The sequence below is a fragment of the Bidens hawaiensis genome, unplaced genomic scaffold (genome assembly GCF_021521415.1).
Source record: "Bidens hawaiensis isolate Kalapana, Puna unplaced genomic scaffold, B.hawaiensis_p1.1 tig00000459_1, whole genome shotgun sequence".
Taxonomy (NCBI): domain Eukaryota; kingdom Viridiplantae; phylum Streptophyta; class Magnoliopsida; order Asterales; family Asteraceae; genus Bidens; species Bidens hawaiensis.
The window spans coordinates 1,048,889-1,065,652 of record NW_027491031.1 but is presented as its reverse complement, the minus strand read 5'-3'; the positions used below and the strand labels follow the sequence as shown (position 1 = coordinate 1,065,652).

General features: G+C 34.3%; 1 protein-coding gene and 1 long non-coding RNA gene across 9 annotated transcripts in view; one reads left to right on the top strand and one right to left on the bottom strand.

The window, feature by feature from the left end:
- LOC143630155 (ubiquitin C-terminal hydrolase 13-like) overlaps positions 1-14,083 on the bottom strand; it is a 35,839-nt gene extending 21,756 nt beyond the window's left edge. For 2 of the 8 annotated variants that reach the window (XR_013153130.1, XR_013153127.1), the window contains exons 1-2: positions 7,339-7,422; positions 5,941-6,377 (exon numbers count right to left, since the gene is read on the bottom strand). Coding sequence is in view for 6 of the 8 variants with exons in the window: in XM_077099242.1 (XP_076955357.1) it covers positions 10,171-10,263; positions 10,334-10,408; positions 10,500-10,612; positions 10,704-10,791; positions 10,856-10,921; positions 11,013-11,078; positions 11,206-11,277; positions 11,365-11,466; positions 11,572-11,755; positions 11,845-11,897; positions 12,728-12,754 (939 nt within the window). In the remaining 2 variants the exon portion in view is untranslated. Of the gene's footprint in view, positions 1-686; positions 1,473-3,411; positions 3,478-3,589; positions 3,656-4,991; positions 5,064-5,136; positions 5,239-5,270; positions 5,518-5,602; positions 5,656-5,793; positions 5,872-5,940; positions 6,378-7,216; positions 7,257-7,338; positions 7,423-9,857; positions 10,264-10,333; positions 10,409-10,499; positions 10,613-10,703; positions 10,792-10,855; positions 10,922-11,012; positions 11,079-11,205; positions 11,278-11,364; positions 11,467-11,571; positions 11,756-11,844; positions 11,898-12,727; positions 13,486-14,070 lie in introns of those variants that run through there. The other 6 variants (XM_077099246.1, XM_077099242.1, XM_077099251.1 and 3 more) reach the window with 6 other exon arrangements.
- Positions 14,084-15,524: 1,441 nt separating this feature from the next.
- LOC143629743 (uncharacterized) lies at positions 15,525-16,538 on the top strand. Its single transcript, XR_013153023.1, has 3 exons — positions 15,525-15,860; positions 15,940-16,451; positions 16,491-16,538. It is a non-coding gene; the product is annotated as an uncharacterized LOC143629743 (long non-coding RNA).
- Positions 16,539-16,764: the final 226 nt, after the last annotated feature.

Below are 16,764 nucleotides of genomic sequence, written 5' to 3'. Positions count from 1 at the left end.
AAATCAGTTTTACTATATTTTAACAAGATATGACTAGATCATATTCTACATTTGGCATCTAATATTGATTGTTATTTCAGTTTTATCTTTAAATTTATCGTAATTAAGTTAATTGCAGCACTAAGATTGAAATTGTGGATTCATTCACAAGAGCGTTGCAAGTTAGAAACTTCGTCCGACTAAAGGAAAAGTTAGGAATGGGATCCGTCGTGCTATAACGGTGCGTTAATGTGGGTTCGATGGCCCTACACTATATATGCATTTGAGACTATAATTACTTCATTAAGATTTGAACCTTAAAACTAGTATTTATGTTGTTAATGAATTTGACTTTCGTACGTTGTTAACTTAAGTGAACTTAGACTTTCATTCTTCAAACAGAAAGTCGTCGTTTCTAAAAAAACCCAAAAAAGGAAACTAGTCGTAAGTCTACCTTCTTATGCGTTAAACCTCCAAAAGGAGTTAGCTAAAAGACATGGTACTATAACTAATCAAGATGCTTCAAATGCACAGATTTCAGGATGATCAAGTCTCTGCTATAATAAAACAGGTAAAAAGACACTTTAAAGTATATCAAATGTCGAGCGAACCAACGAGAGCTATATTTTCAGCTACTACAAACGAGAGAGAGCGAAAAGATCTAATTAACATCAGAACCTGAACTTTCTCAAATCCGTCACAGCAGCCAATCTTAAAGAACCCGATTTAATAGAATGGTACTTTAGCAAAAGCAAATGTATTTTTATCTTCAACAAGGCGATTTGTCTAAAGTCTAAACGAATAAAAACAACAAACAACAATTGCAATTATTGACAAGAAACCAAAGGGTGATTTGTCTGATATAATAAGAAGCAAATGATAAGCTTTAAACCAAAAAAAAAAAAAAACACTGTTCAATCGAGTCGGTTGTGAGACACTCGATTAAAGTTGAAACTACTAGCCCGAAATGTGCAGTCAAAAACATACGAACCTTTAAAATCTAAGTTGCGTTATGAGCACGCACAATTTTAATTTACTAACTAGGAACCTTGAACTTCATGAAAGAAGCAAGCATAGAAGAGTTAAATACCATTTCGTTCGAGAACTCATCAGTGATGAGATCTGGCTCCGATACCAATTAATAGGTTCAGAACTGGAGGTGAGAAATTAAAAAGAAATAACGGAAAGCATAAAGGCTAAACATATAGTCTTACAAGACTCATAATTAACTAATAACTATACATAATACACTACTACCAGTTAGTTAACAACCGATGATTCTAAATAATTACTAGCTGATAATGGAAGATACAGTATACAGAGGAAGTAGATAATTAGGTTGTTGCTTCTTCTTTCATGTTACGACACCGACCTCGCATGCATGGCTAAGGGAGAATGTTGTATCACTGATTTGCAGTACATGACTGTTTGGATGTAGTGTCGGAGTGCTCCAATCCCAAGTGCTGTCCCCAGTATCCATTAAGACCACTTTTCTGAAACCATAATATAGTTATAACAACAACAATAATAAGAGATATTAATAATCCCAACTAAATGTTATTGGTTGATAATAATCCTAACTGAATTTATTGCCACCGGTGGTTCCAAATTTAAAAAAGTTTGCCCAAGTGGTCCCCTGTTAAAAAGGATTTAACGGCGTTATATTGTTTTTCCGAATTTCTATATGATGTTTTAGGGCTTTTGATCGGAATGAGGATATGAGTCGATTGATGTAAAACTTAGTTCGAAACGATGCTCCAAAACGACGAATCAATGTTTCAATTCTAGTGTTTGAACTTCCAATTAACAAAAATCAAGCCATTTGGATAACCGTTTCAAGCTAAGTTTTACATCAATAGACTCGTATACTCCTTCCGATCAAAAGCCTTGAAAATTAGTTTGAAATTCATAAACAAAAAAATATAACGTCGTTGGGTCTTTTTTAACGGAGGACCACTAAGGGTAAACTTTTTTAAATTTGGGACCACCAGTGGCAATAAACTCAGATGGGATTATTATTAGCCAATAGCATTCGGTTAGGATTATTAAAATAAGAATAAGAACAAGAATAACAATAACAATAACAATAATAATTATTATGGGTTAGGTTATAATAGGGAAGGATAAGAAGTAATTGATTATAGATGGTTAAGATTAGTTTATGGGTGAAATCAAGTGTTTCATAAAGGGAAGGGCATAATAGGGATGATACATTTGTTGACTTTCTCTCGTGTCAATTCCTCGTCATTTTAAAACGACCATAATTTTTTTATACGGCATTTTGAAAAAAAAAATCACCATAATGAGTGTTTTTTTAACTTTTATATGAGTACCATATTGCTAAAAAATAGTGGGTTTTTTACAAATTTTGTTTTACAATAATTGTGTTTTATAAATTTGTGTTATACAAAATTGTGTTTTATCAAATTGTGTTATACAATTGTGTTTTTTTCCATTTGAGTTTTTTCATAGTGATCCTCATTGTCCTTTTTCCGGCGACTTCCGTTGAAATTTTCCGGCAAAAATTCCCGGCGACTTATCCGGACAAAAATTTTTTACGACTTTTCCAGCGAAAAATTCAAACTCCTTTTCCGGCGAAAAATCCTGGCGACTTTCCGGGTAGGTGGTGGCCAATGGAGTGGTGGTGGTTGTAGGAGATGAGTGAAGATAAGTGGGTTTTTGAAATTACATTAAGTGGGTTGTTGAGATTAAAGAAGTGGATTTTTGAAATTAAAATTAAGTGGGTTTTTGATATTAAAGTAGTATACCAAAATGTCCTCCTTCCTAACCTTCCTAAGAATATCAAACTTGAATCCAACCCTAATAATAATAATACTAATAATAATAATAATATAACCAAAAGGTAAGTGTGTTAACCTGAAAATAGCTGCAGACGACATCAGAATCCAGAAGGTATGTAGGCTGATGGTATGTAGGGTGTTGAAAAGAGAGAAATGAAAACTTCCACTGATACATTATGGTTTAGGATAAAACTATATAGTTAATAAGCAAACTAATAATAATAATAATAATAGTAATAAATTGACATATGTCTTGGAGAATAAAAGTTAAAATAATACCTTAGAAAATTCCTCATCGGAAACCTGTAGTTTCTTCTGTATGCGTATTTTAACTTCAGCTAATGTTTCACCCTCCCGGATCACAAAAAGAAATGGTTCCCCAAAGTTTCGTACTTGCTATTGATACAAAGTTATATAATATTATTTTGATCAGAAATTCAGAATGCAGAAAAATAAACATCCTATAAAAGCAAAAGTACAAACCCGGTACTGAGATATGTCTTTTGTATAATGATAAACATGAATTAGACGTCTCTGTGCATCAAGGTCCTTTTCCTCTTCTGGAATCTGTAATAAAATAAAAAAGTCATAAATAATCCAAGCATAAATTTTGTAAGCATTTAAAGATTACCTCCTCAGCACGTAACGTCCAGTATTGATCATTAAGGTCCTGAATCTTTTCGTTTAGAGAGAAAATCTGCATATACAGATTATCTCAGAACCAAATTAAAAAATGTAATATGGTAAAAACACTTATAAGTTAAAAGCCAAGTCAACATGTATATACAGAATTTGAAAAGGTTGAATACCTTGTAAATCTTGTGGCCAGAAACTTCAAGCAATCGAAGCTCTGCATCTTTATGAGACAACTCAACCTGTTTATTTCATGATTGCATTCACCAGTCAACTATAGAACACGTGGCAATTTCGACCCGTTTCAGGTCAACTTAAACCGACCCGTTTGGCCTGTTATATCAATCAATCATACCCAGTAAAGTCCCACCAATAACATAGCTATAAGTAGGGTCTGGGGAGGGTGGGATGTAGGCACACCGTACCTCTATCCACATAGATAAAGAGGTGGCTTCCAGAGAGACCCTCAGCTCTGAAGTACATATGTATGAAGCAATACAAAGAAAATCAGAGTTCAACAGTAATAATAATAATAATAATAACAACAATAACAATAACAATAATAATAATAATAATAATAATAATAATAATACTATTTATGTAGAGAAAATATTATTATGGTGTGTGACTAAAATAAGGTAAATAGAAGCCCTAAGGTATTCATTTCTCCCTAAAAATCCTTAACTTTAATTCTACTTCTCCAAGCATTCCTATCCTCAACCATGTCCTCGGAGAGGTTTAGGTCTATCAAATCATTCTTAATCCTCTCATCCCAAGTCAATTTAGGTCTTCCTCTACCCCTTCTCCCCTCTATAGTAATGTTTTCTATGGATCTAACAGGATTCGTCGTTTGTCTTCTCTTCACATGTCCAAACCATCTCAATTCCACTCTCTTATCTTGTCTGCTATGTTCGCCACCCCTAATCTCTCCTGAAACACGACGTTTTTTATTCGGTCTAACCTTATGTGCCCACACATCCAACGTAGCATTCTCATTTCTGCCACCTCCATCTTCCGCACTTGTGCCTTCTTGATGGCCCAACAATCTGTTCCATATAGCATTGCAGGTCTTACTGCAACCCTATAAAATTTTCCCTTTAGTTTAGTTGGGAAACTCTTGTCGCACAATATACCTGTGGCTGCTTTCCATCTACCCCATCCTACCTGAACTCGATGGGTCACATCACTGTCTAATTACCCATCGCTCTGGACAAATGATCCTAGATACTTGAACTTCGTTACCTGCGGAACCACCTGCCCTTCAATGGTAATCTGTGCGTCCTCATTGTCATTTACCCCTCCAAAAGCACAGTGGAGATACTCCGTCTTAGATCGACTAATCCTTAAACCTTTTGTCTCTAAGGCTGTTCGCCACTCCTCAAGTCTCATGTTTAGAACCCGTTTTCTCTCGGCAAGTAACACAATATCGTCTGCGAACATCATACACCATGGGAGCGTCTCCTGAATCGACTTTGACAACTCATCCAAGACTACTGCAAAAAGAATTAATGAATTAAGTAGAGTTGATATGTTATAGTGCATTAGAATTAATGAATTAAGTAGAGTTGATATGTTTACCTTTGTCTTAAGATCATTGATGAGATCACCCACAGTGCTTTGTATTGACAATCTAATAGTATGTATGACTACCTACCAATGGCCAAAAAACAAAAATGTCAAAACATAAATAAGAAAAATGATAAGTCATGAAGTCAACACTTACTTCATCTTTTGTTGCATGATGAAAAGCAACCTTTAGAGTTTTCAGGCCTTGCAGTTCAGGAAGAGGAATATCTAGTACTTCATAACACAAAATATTTGAAGCCTGTGCAAAACAAAGACATAACAGTTGCTAGAGTTACTTTGCCAAAACTATAATCTAAAAAAAAATGCGTGTTTCGTCTTTGAATGCAAAAAAGTCAAAATGACCTTTTTGTAGGGCAGGATGTCTGACAGATGTTTGAAACCTCGGTGTCTGATTGGTTGAGGTTTGCTCAATGTTTTATACCTCTTATGCGGTGTAAGTCTGATTTTAGACGGGTCGTCTAAGTTTAAATGGGAGGCAACTCTTTCAACAACATCATCATAGTTGTTGAGTGATGACCTGAAATTTAAAATAAACAGCACAAGATAAAAAAAACTATTCAAATACGTAAAAATAAAAACCGAGCAGATGTTGTGGTACTCACAATTCCAATGAGAACTCAATCTTTTTTGGGTTCTCCAGTGTACAAAAACGAACCTATGTCATTTAACATCAACCAATAAAAAATGGTTCATAAAAAAATAGTCCCTACTGAGTGCATACCTTTTAAAGCGACCTTCACTTACTAACGCAAGATAATCATGAAACTTATTAAATAAAATAATCACATTATACCTTGCGATTATTACCATACGTCAGAGAAGATGGACCGTTAGGATAGTGATGTTTTACAGTTTCAACCTGAAGAGGTTTCTAAAAACAATGTAAGTCATTTTTGAAACACTTGATTAGAGAAACTGCTATATTGATATTGAAACAAACCTGACTAGCCGAAAATGTACGTTTTTTATTAACAAGTTCACAATTCTGGGGCGTCCTTCTCGTCTCCTCATTCAAAACATTATTTTCATCCAACTCCACGGAAATAACATCGCCTGCTGTCGAGTTTGATGTCTTTGGAGCATACAGTTGCTCAAGTTTACTCCATAAGCTGTGGGCATTTGTTTCTTCACTAACATGACATAACACACTGTCATCAACCCAATGTCTAATGAACCCACAAACCCGATGGTGTAACAAGTTCCATTCTTCGTTCGTTTTGTCAACGGGCTTTTCAGAACAGATCATTGGTTGATGAAATCCGTTAACATAAAGAAAATCTTTCGTCCTAGTTTTCCACAATTGGTAATTAGAACCATTTAGATTAATCATTCGTGATGTATTCGTCTCCATTGTTAAATGCTCTTACTTGTGATAGCCTGTTAATAAACATTAAACAAACCATTTGAATAAAACAAAGTAACACTAATTAAATAAAGATCTTTAAATATCCATCAGCAAAATGGTCTTACAATTAGGCCTGTAAACGAGCCGAACGTTCAATGAACTGTTCGACGGGAAGTTCGTTTATGTTTGTTTATTTAGTACGAACGAACATGAACAAAAAATTTGTGTTCGTTTGATTAAACGAATGAACATGAACACATGTTTCGTTCGTTCATTTATGTTCATGAACATTCTTTTATTTATGCTCGTTTATGTTTGCTTGCATATTAATAGAACATAATTAAATTTTATCTGAAGGATTCATCTACTTAATGGTATTCTTTCTGTTAATTTGTGTTCATTTGTTTGTTTGTGTTCATTTACATTTGTTCATTTTTGTTCGTTTATCTTTGTTCAATTATGTTCATTTAAGTTCGTGAACTGTTCATTTAGGTTTTAAACAAACGAACACGAACATGTTTATTTATTAAATAAACTAACATGAACACAAATATTTGTTTAATTAAGTGTTCATGTTCATTTAAAGTTAAATGAACGAGCACGAGCATGCCCTCGTTCGTGTTCGTTTACAGGCCTACTTACAATACACACATTTTGGACGTTTCAAGAGTATAACATACAAAATAAAAAAAAATATGCAAAGCAAACAAAAGATTTTACACAAATATTCTTTCTTAATTTACATAGAGCCCGACTCGTTTTGAGCTCTTATTTTAAAGCTCAAGCTCGGCTCTTGAGTAGTATTTCAAGCTTGAGCTTTATGTGTTAATACATATATAACTATTATTAATATTTATAATTATTAACTAACTCTGTTTGTTTGATTGATTAACCGCTAATGGTGTTCCAATGGAAACCCTAATTTCAGTGTATAGTACAACAATAATAATAATTATTATTATTATTAATTTGAGCTTCAAGTCGAGATTTTACCTCGAAATGGATACCAAAACTTGAAGTTCAGATTTTGCGCCACTCTTACACTGAGACCTCAAGGAAACTACTGTGAGTTATTATTATTATTTATATTTATATTCTACATATATAATTTGAACACGTATTTCTCCTTTAGGTGTACGTGTATGTATGGTAGACAGCGATGGCGGTGCATTTGTCTCTCCCTTCGGCTACTTCCTCTATCGATAAAAAAGAACGGGATGGGTTTAAAGATCAGACTTAACGGGGTTAATATGGTCGGGTTTAATTGAAAGTAAAATGAAACCACAGGGACGAAAATTGCAAATTTGAAACTCCACGGGGACGAAAACGCAGTTCACTCTGGATTTTATTAATATTATGCCTTAATTCATACGGAAAAATTGATAAGCTAAACTCAGTTAATGTTTTTCTTAAAGTCACTCTTGAAAATCCTCTTCAACATAACTCTTGTTTGTAAGACAAAGCGTACTCGTGAGTTATGATAGGCGTTTTGTAGTATAACGCCGGGGGGCCCACCGCCCCCCCCCCGGCGTTTTGAGTTTTTTTTAAACGCGTTTTAGATAAAATGCTAGAAAAGACACAAACATAAAAAAAAATGACCGTTGCATTGTACCGTTATGGAGCCGTTGGATTTAAAAAAAATTATTAATTAAATTTATACTATAAAAACAAACCAAACTCATTTTTTTAACACATTACTCCCACTTCTATACCAATTATATTTTTTACACAAATATATCTACAAAATGTTTCTGAATAACAACCAAAATGTTCTCGGTTTCGGTCAATATGTCCGTCAAGGCAACCAAAATCCACAACCGAACCCATCTACCGCCCCGTTGCCAACCGTACCCGCCCCGAATCCGTTCGACCCGCAAATGGCCGCGTACATTGCATTTTTACAAAACTCTATGCCAGATGCGGTGCCCGGTTTCCAAAACCCAACGGCAAACATTTTTTTCCAAAACCCAACGGCAAACATTGAACTTGTAATGTTTTTATTTTTTTAGCGAACTATCAAAAAACTGTGGTATTTTGGCACAAAATTAAAGCGTTGTTCCACGAACTTGACCGGGACTCGCGTCGAGAAAAAGATTCGTTACTGTCGAAATGGGACGACATAAACACCAAATGCATGGGTTTCCATACGGTTTTCTCTCGGATGAATCGAACGAGGAGTAGCGGTGTGTCGGATGCGGATGTCATGGAAAACGCGTTGACAGAGTATCAACATAAGATCTCGGGGTCCTTCAATTACTTTGACATTTGGAAAGACTACTTGAGGTTTCACCCAAAATGGGCCAGGTTTGGATGCCGAAGCCGAATGTGGTCCGCATAATAATATGTCTAAAACATCGTCTTCGGTTGATCTAGACACGCCCCGTTCCGACGCTCGAAACTTCAACCTAAGCGATAATGAAGCGTTGAATACTATCGAGATGCCTCAGCCGGGGGTAGAAGAAGCAAGGGCAAGGGAAGGGGGAAAGGGGTCGTTTCGTCGTCGGCAACGGGTTCGAATGCCGAAATGGAAACTCAATTCAAAGAAATGAACTCTCGACTCCAAGATTTACACGAACTTGGAACCCAACGACTTAAAGTAAATTTGGACGCCGTTGAACTACTTAGAAGGAATGAAATAGACAAAGACATTGATATTTTATCAAGCGAGCTAACCGAAGACGACCCGAGAGTCCGATCTCTAAAAGCCGCTCGACAAGCGAAAATTTTAGAAAGATATCACATGTAGTTTTATTAGTATTATTTATGTATTTTTTGTTTAATTTGATGTATTTTTTTTATTTTAATTTAGTTTTTATTTGGAAGTTTAATGTATTTTTTAAATTTTAATGTTGTTCTTTAATTTTATGTTTAATTATTTAATTGAATTATTATTTAAAATAAATAAATAAAATTAATAGTGACTGGGCGCCACGTGGCACATAACGTCTGGGGGTGGAGAGTTATGACTACACCCTGTTTTTGTAAAAAATCATAACTTTGACTAGGCGCCACGTGACGCATAATGTCTGGTTGTGGGGCTTTATGACTACACATGGTCTAAGGATTGTCTCGACTGTAGGTAGTTTATTCTACACCTGTTATTTAATAATGCTTGTTATTTCAGCTTTATCTTTAAATTTAGCGTAGTTAATTTAATTACTTATTATGATTATAATTCAGTATAATACTATAATTTGCATATTTAGTTACCGTTTGTTTGTTTGTTTGTTTGTTTGTTTGTGTAATTGTGCTATTAGGAATTGTTAGTTGCCTTCATTCATACTTGTTATTACTCAAAACAGCCAACTATTATAACTTATGTATTTAGTTAGTGTTTGTATTTTTGTGTTCTCATTTGTTATTGATTTTTTGCTATATTATATACGTTTATTAATTTATGATTTAGAGTTTTTAATTGTATAACTTTCGTCAAATCTGTTTTATTATATTTTAAAAAGATATAACCAGATGATATTCTACATTTGTTATTTAATATCGCTTGTTATTTCAGTTTTATCTTTAAATTTATCGTAATTAAATTAATTGCAGCACTAAGACTCAAATTGCGGATGTATTCACACGAGCATCACAAGTTGGAAACTTCATGCGACATAAGGTAAAGCTAGGATCGGGAGCCGTCTATCAGGACATTAAACATTAAAGATATAAGTTAGATGGCATGTAGTAAAGAATGCGGTAGTTAATGTCAGTTATACGCCGGTTTATATTAAAACATCACCAATAAGGGAAATATATAATTAGTTTGTTGCTACTCGTTTGATGTTACTACAACTTCTGCATGCATGGCTAAGGGAGAATGTTGTTTCACTGATTGGCGGTACATGACTGTTCGGGTGTAGTGTCTGAGTGCTCCAATCCCAAGTACCGTTGTTCCCAAAGTCCGCAAAAAGCATCTTTCTGAAACCGTAATATAGTTACATTAACACTGATAATAATCTAATAATAATAAAAAGATAAATCTGTTAACCTGAAAACGGTTGCAGACAACATCAGAATCCTGAAGGTATGTAGGCCGACCCAAAGAAAGAGACGCAAACTTCCACTGATATATTATGGTTTAGAATAAATAATAATAATAATAATAATAATAATTTGAGATATGCATTAGAGAATAAAAGTTAAAAAAAAAAAACCTTAGAAAATTCCTCATCAGGAACCTGTAGTTTCTTTTGTATGCGTATTTTAACTTCAGCTAACGTTTCACCCTCTCGGATCACAAACAAAAATGGTTCCCCAGAGTTATGTACTTGTTATTGATACAAAGTTATAAATTATTATTATTATTATTATTATGATCAATATGCAGAAAAATAAACATCATATAAAAGCAAAAGTACAAACCGGGTACCAAGACGCGCCTAATGTAAAATGATTAACATGAATTAGACGATCCTGTGACTCAAGGTTTTTTTCCTCTTCCGGAATCTGTAATAAAACAAAAAAGTTAAAAATAATCCGAGCGTTAATTATATAAGCGTGTAAAAAATACCTCCTCAGCACGTAATGTCCAGGGTTGATCATTAATGTTTTCGATCTTTTCATTCAGTGGGAAGATCTGCGCATACAGATAATTTCAGAAGCAGATTAAAAATTAGAATATAGTAAAACTACTTATAACTTATAAGCCAAGTCAACAAATTGCATACCTTGTTTATCTTGTGGAAAGAAATTTCAAGCAATCGAAGCTCTGCGTCTTTATGAGACAACTCAACCTGTTTGTTTCATGATTACATTCACCAGTCAATTATATAAGACATGGCAATTTTGACACGTTTCTGGTCAACCTAATCCGACCCATTTTGACCCGTAATTAGAATTAGGTGGACTTGCTATGTTTACCTTTGTTTTAAGATCATTGATGACATCACTCACAGTGCTTTGTTTTGGCAATCTAATGGTATGTATGACTACCTATCAATGGTCAAAGATACCATATTAACAAAAATGAGTAAGTCAAACATAAACAATAGTAATAATAATTATAAAGTCAACACTTACATCATCTTTTGTTGCATGATGAAAAGCAACTTTTAGAGTTTTCAGGCCTTGCAGTTTAGGAAGAGGAATATCCAGTACTTCATAATACAAAATATCCGTAATCTGTGCATAACAAATTTATAAAAATTCAATAAATTTAATGAAAACAACCTTAATTTGAAGACAGTTGCAAAGTTACATATAAAAACAATAAAAAGTCAAAACAACCTTATTTTTGTGGGCCAGGATGTCTGACAAATGTTTGAAACCTCGATATTGGATAGGTTGAGGTTTGTTTGCTTTGGCGTGACCATTATGCGATGCAAATGTAAGTCTGATTTTAGATGGATCGTCTAAGTTTAAATGGGAGGCAACTCTTTTAACAACATCATCATAGTTGTTGAGTTTTGACCTGAAATACGAAATAAACAAAGCAAGATTAAAAAAAGAAAAGAAAATTATTCACTTTAATAAAAACCGAGCAAATCTTGTAGTACTCACAATTCCAATGAAAACTCATCCTTAGGAAACTCCAGTGAACAAAAATGCACAACCTACGTCATTTAAAACTAATAAAAATGGTTCATAAAATAATAGTCCCCATTGAGTGCATACTTCTTAAGGAATATTTACAAACTTTCCTTTACTTTATCATCTGGATTCCTAAGTTATAACCGGTGGTTTCATATGTAGGCCTGTAAACAAACCGAACGTTCAGTGAACCGTTCGGCAAGAAGTTTGTTTATGTTTGTTTATTTAATAAACAAACGAACATGAACACATATTCCCTTTTTTCTTTTATGTTCGTGAACGTTCGTTTATTTATGTTCATTTATGTCCGTTTATTTATGTTTGTTTACATATTAATAGAAAATAAATAAATATTATTTCTTGAATAGTCATCTATTTAATGGTTTTATATTTAATCATTTGTGTTCGTTTAAGTGTGTTCATTTATGTTTGTTTGTATTCATTTACATTTGTTCATTTATGTTTGTTTATCTTTGTTAAGTTATGTGCGTGAACTGTTTGTTTAGAATTTAAACAAACGAACATAAACACAAAATATGTGTTCGATTAAGTGTTCGTGTTCGTTTAAAGTTAAGCGAACACGAACATGCCCTTATTCGTAGTCGTTCGGTTCGTTTACAAGCCTATTCACATGTATCTTTCAAAACAGTCAAACCATCATGTAAACTATTTCAAAACACTAAAAAAACATAAACTGTTTCACTAGATAAAGTATTATCCGCGGAGATGATTCACACTAGTATTTTGAAACAATAGTTATGAAACTAATCCTCATGCCATCTTATAAAGCGACTTTCGCTTACTAACTCAAGATAATCATAGAACTTAATAAGTAAAAATAATCACAGTATACCTGGCGATTATCACCATGCTGCAGCATTGATGGACCATTAGGACAACGACGTTGTGCAGTTCCAACTTTATGAGGCTTCTAAATACAATGTAGGTCATATTTGTAACATAACAAACACTTGATTAAAGTAAGAAACTGCTTTACTAATACGAAAACAAACCTGACTAGCCTGAAACATACGTTTTCTATTAGCACGTTCACAGTTTTGTATCTTCCTTCTCATCTCCTCTTTCAAAAGATTATGTTTAGCCAGCTCGACTGAAATAACATCGTATAATGTTTTTGGAGCATACAGCTGCTCAAGTTTACTCAATAAGCTACGGGCATTTGTTTCTTGATTAACATGAATTAATATGCTGTCATCAACCCAATGTCTAATGAACCCACAAACCCGACGGTGTAACAAGTTCCATTCTTCGTTAGTTTTGTCATCTGGCTTTTCAGAACAGATCATCGGTTGATAAAATCCGTTAACATAAAGAAAATCCTCCATCCTAGTTTTCCACAGCTGGTAATTAGATCTGTTTAGATTAATCATTCGTGAAGTATTCGTTTCCATTGTTAAACGCTCTTACTTGTAATAACCTGTTAATAAACATTTATAACAAAACATTTAAACTAAAAGCTGTATTAATGACATAAGTCCATAACCATAACATAATAAAGTTCTTCAAACATCTATGAGCTCTTTTCAACCTCTAATTTTAAAATCGTGCTTGGCTCGTGCGTAGTATTTCAAGCTCAAACTCACCTCGTTTAACTTACAAAGAGCTCGGCTCATTTATTATTAATTTTACTAAAATATTATATATAACATAATAATATATATTCTTTTGAACGGTCAACAAACATAGAATACCTAGGTACTCCGTACGGCATACGGGTTGACCCAATGGATAAAGGCCACCGCCAGCTGGCCCAACCCAGCCGTACGGAGCCCTTAAGCACCTCCAAGTTATCTCCAGTTCCGGGGAAAACCCGTGGTAAAACCCGGATGCCCTCAGGATCGATCTGGAGATCACAAAGATCTCATTCTTCTGTCATTGAGCCAATATATATTGAACATAATAATATATATGATACAATTATTTTTATCATAATTTTATTATACATAACATCAATTATTTAATAAATATATAGTTACAACATATGTTGGCTTGCAAGCTTGCTTGAGCTTGTTTAAGCTCGGTTCGATGCTCGATACGAGTTATTTTGCAAGCCGATCTCAAGTAGCTCGCGAGCAGCCACCCCTATTTCAAACGAATTATAAGTTCAATTAAGTTAATTTATAAACCCTAAAAACTCACTATGTTTGATTTATTAACCGTTAATGGTGTTCCAATCGAGCACTGTAAACATTAAAAAATAAACAATTAATTAACTCGAAAACTATTGCCCGTTTGCCTGTCACTTTATTGTAATCGTTTTGTAGTAACCTTTTGCGGTAATATGAAGATTTTAATTTAATTAAAAAATGTATAATAAAATAATAATATAATGCAACAGTAATTTCAGCTGGAAGTCGAGATTTACCTTGAAATTGGTATGAGTTTGTAAACCGAGAGCAACTGATAATATTAATTAGTTGGGTTTACAGTTTTTGTTGAAAAAGTTTAGAATACTAAAAGAGAAACTTGTGCTGCAAGGCTCCTATTAAGGGTATCTTAGTTTGGTCCAGCCCGTGTTTTAAATATCGGTTCAAACCGATCGGTTAAACTGGATTTCGTTGGTAAAGACCCCGTACACCCGTAGTCACTGTTGCAAAATTACAACTAGCCTCCATTAGTTGCTAGGCCCCACCTTACTGATTATTTTTTGGCTAGTTGGCCAATTAATAAGTCAATGGTCAAAATTGCGATTAATCGGCTTTAGTCGGCGTTTTCTGGCGAGATCCCGTCCAATTTCAGCGGTTTCCAATGAAATTCAGGCCAAATATTGCCCAAAATGTATATGTGTATATATAAAACTGAAATTTACATACAAAAATGTGTGTGTGTGTGTGTATAATTGAAATTATACATTAAAGTTCGATCCGATTAATCCTGATTAATCACTAGTCCTCACCCCCACCGCCCGACTAGCAACTAGCGACTTTTACAACACTATCAGTAGTTACAAAATTCATATGTCTAGACCACCTTAGTAATACGCATGTAAATTTTTGGACGAAAACGCGTAAATTTACACTGCTGAGATAAATGGGTCACTTTAAAGCTTTGCCCATGATCCGAGATAGCCTTATTGGTCGCTACAATCTTTCCATCTTTATATATACAACTTATATGCTTATGATATTGATATACATATTCAAGAATATTTGTTTTTCTCTTATATACATATACTGACTTGACCGTCAGAGTGTCTACGAGGCTCCAATCTCGTGAACCTTCTAACAAGTTGTTTTGGGATAATACTAAGAAAGACGAGATTTGATACCACACCGCTATCGGGACAAGCGCAACCTAGAGAAGTCCTCTTCGTTAAATCGGTTATGAAGTATCTAACTATTGATGCGGGTCCAAAGTATAATTACTAGTTCACATGGTGCAATTGGGTACCTTTCAAGTGTAACATCTTTGGTTGGAAGTTGGAAATGGATCGTATTCCTACTTTGATGGCTCTTCGTGCTCAAAATGTGTATTTGGAGTCCGTTATATGCCCGTTATGTGGTGAATCAAGCGAATCTTCGGTTCATTTGTTTACTTCTTCCTATACGGTGTCAGCTCATTAGCAATTGATGTAATATTCCTCAAATTTATGTGTTATCGGTAAACAACACTATTTATTTATTGAAAGTTGAGAATAAAAGCACATGCCTTGAACAAATTGTTTACAAATTACAACCAATTTTATGCCAAAAAGTTGGTAAGATTCTCATTGAAGACAGCTCCAATATGTTTTGGTTTTTCTAGTTGAAATAAGTTGTTCAACTCATCTTACAATTTAACTAGAATCTTTTGACTATAAATATACATATGTAAAACTATAACATCAAGATCAAAACACAGTGTTAGAACTTAGAAAATGAAGTCTAGTGTTCTTACTTTGTTCTTGGTGGTTCTCTACACACTTGTCATTGTTTCTTCGGCCGGAAGAACGACGATATTCGAACCACAGTTTCATAAACAAACAGGTAATAACATCAATCACAGTATATCCATACAGGGTTTATGTATATATATTAATTTGTTTGTGTTTATATATGTATGTAGGAGATGTTAGTGTTGAATCAGAAAAGGTGGTTCAAACAAATAGCAATTCTTTTAGCTGGTGGGGTTGTTGGCCAAACCACCCACACCATGGCGGTCAAGGTCATCTTCGTTAGACTCGTTGACTGCAATTGGTGGCGGTTTGTATGATTGTAGATTGGTAGTAATAAACAACTGATCGATCGTGTGTTGGGTTTGTGTTATTTTCTTGAAACGTGTAACCGAAGAAATAACAAATTTGTGGCAAGTTCAAGTTTGGAAATGAATCTATGTTCATTATCGCTTTCTCCTTTTTATGTTTAACCAAACAATACGTTTACAATCATAGTTGGGTTCATGAATCAAGACGAAGAAAAACTCTCACTGGTTTTGACCCGTTACCCAACTGGCCAGTCTCGATATCTAACAAAGGGTTTTGCATGTGAGTGTCACAGGTTTTAAGTAAAGATTTCTTGTAATGATGCTATTGAGCAAAAAGATAGCTCGGGCGAGAGGTGGCCAAATGGGCGGGTTAGGTAAGGGTCAAAGTGGGTTCGGCCAAATGGGCGGGTTAGGTAAGGGTCAAAGTGGGTTCGGGTTGAAACGGGCCGAGTCAAATTGTATTGACCTACAGGCACTAATCTTCTAATAAGGTGACATGGTAAGAAAACAATATTATCAAAATAATAATCTAAATCTTTGAATAAAAGTATAAAACAATATATAAGATTAAACACATTACCATTTAAACTAGAAATCAAGTGAATTTCAACCCGTTAGACTCGTTTGACCCTTTTCCTGTTTACCTATTTTTTACATTCGACCCGAGATTTAAGAAACTTTTTTGCT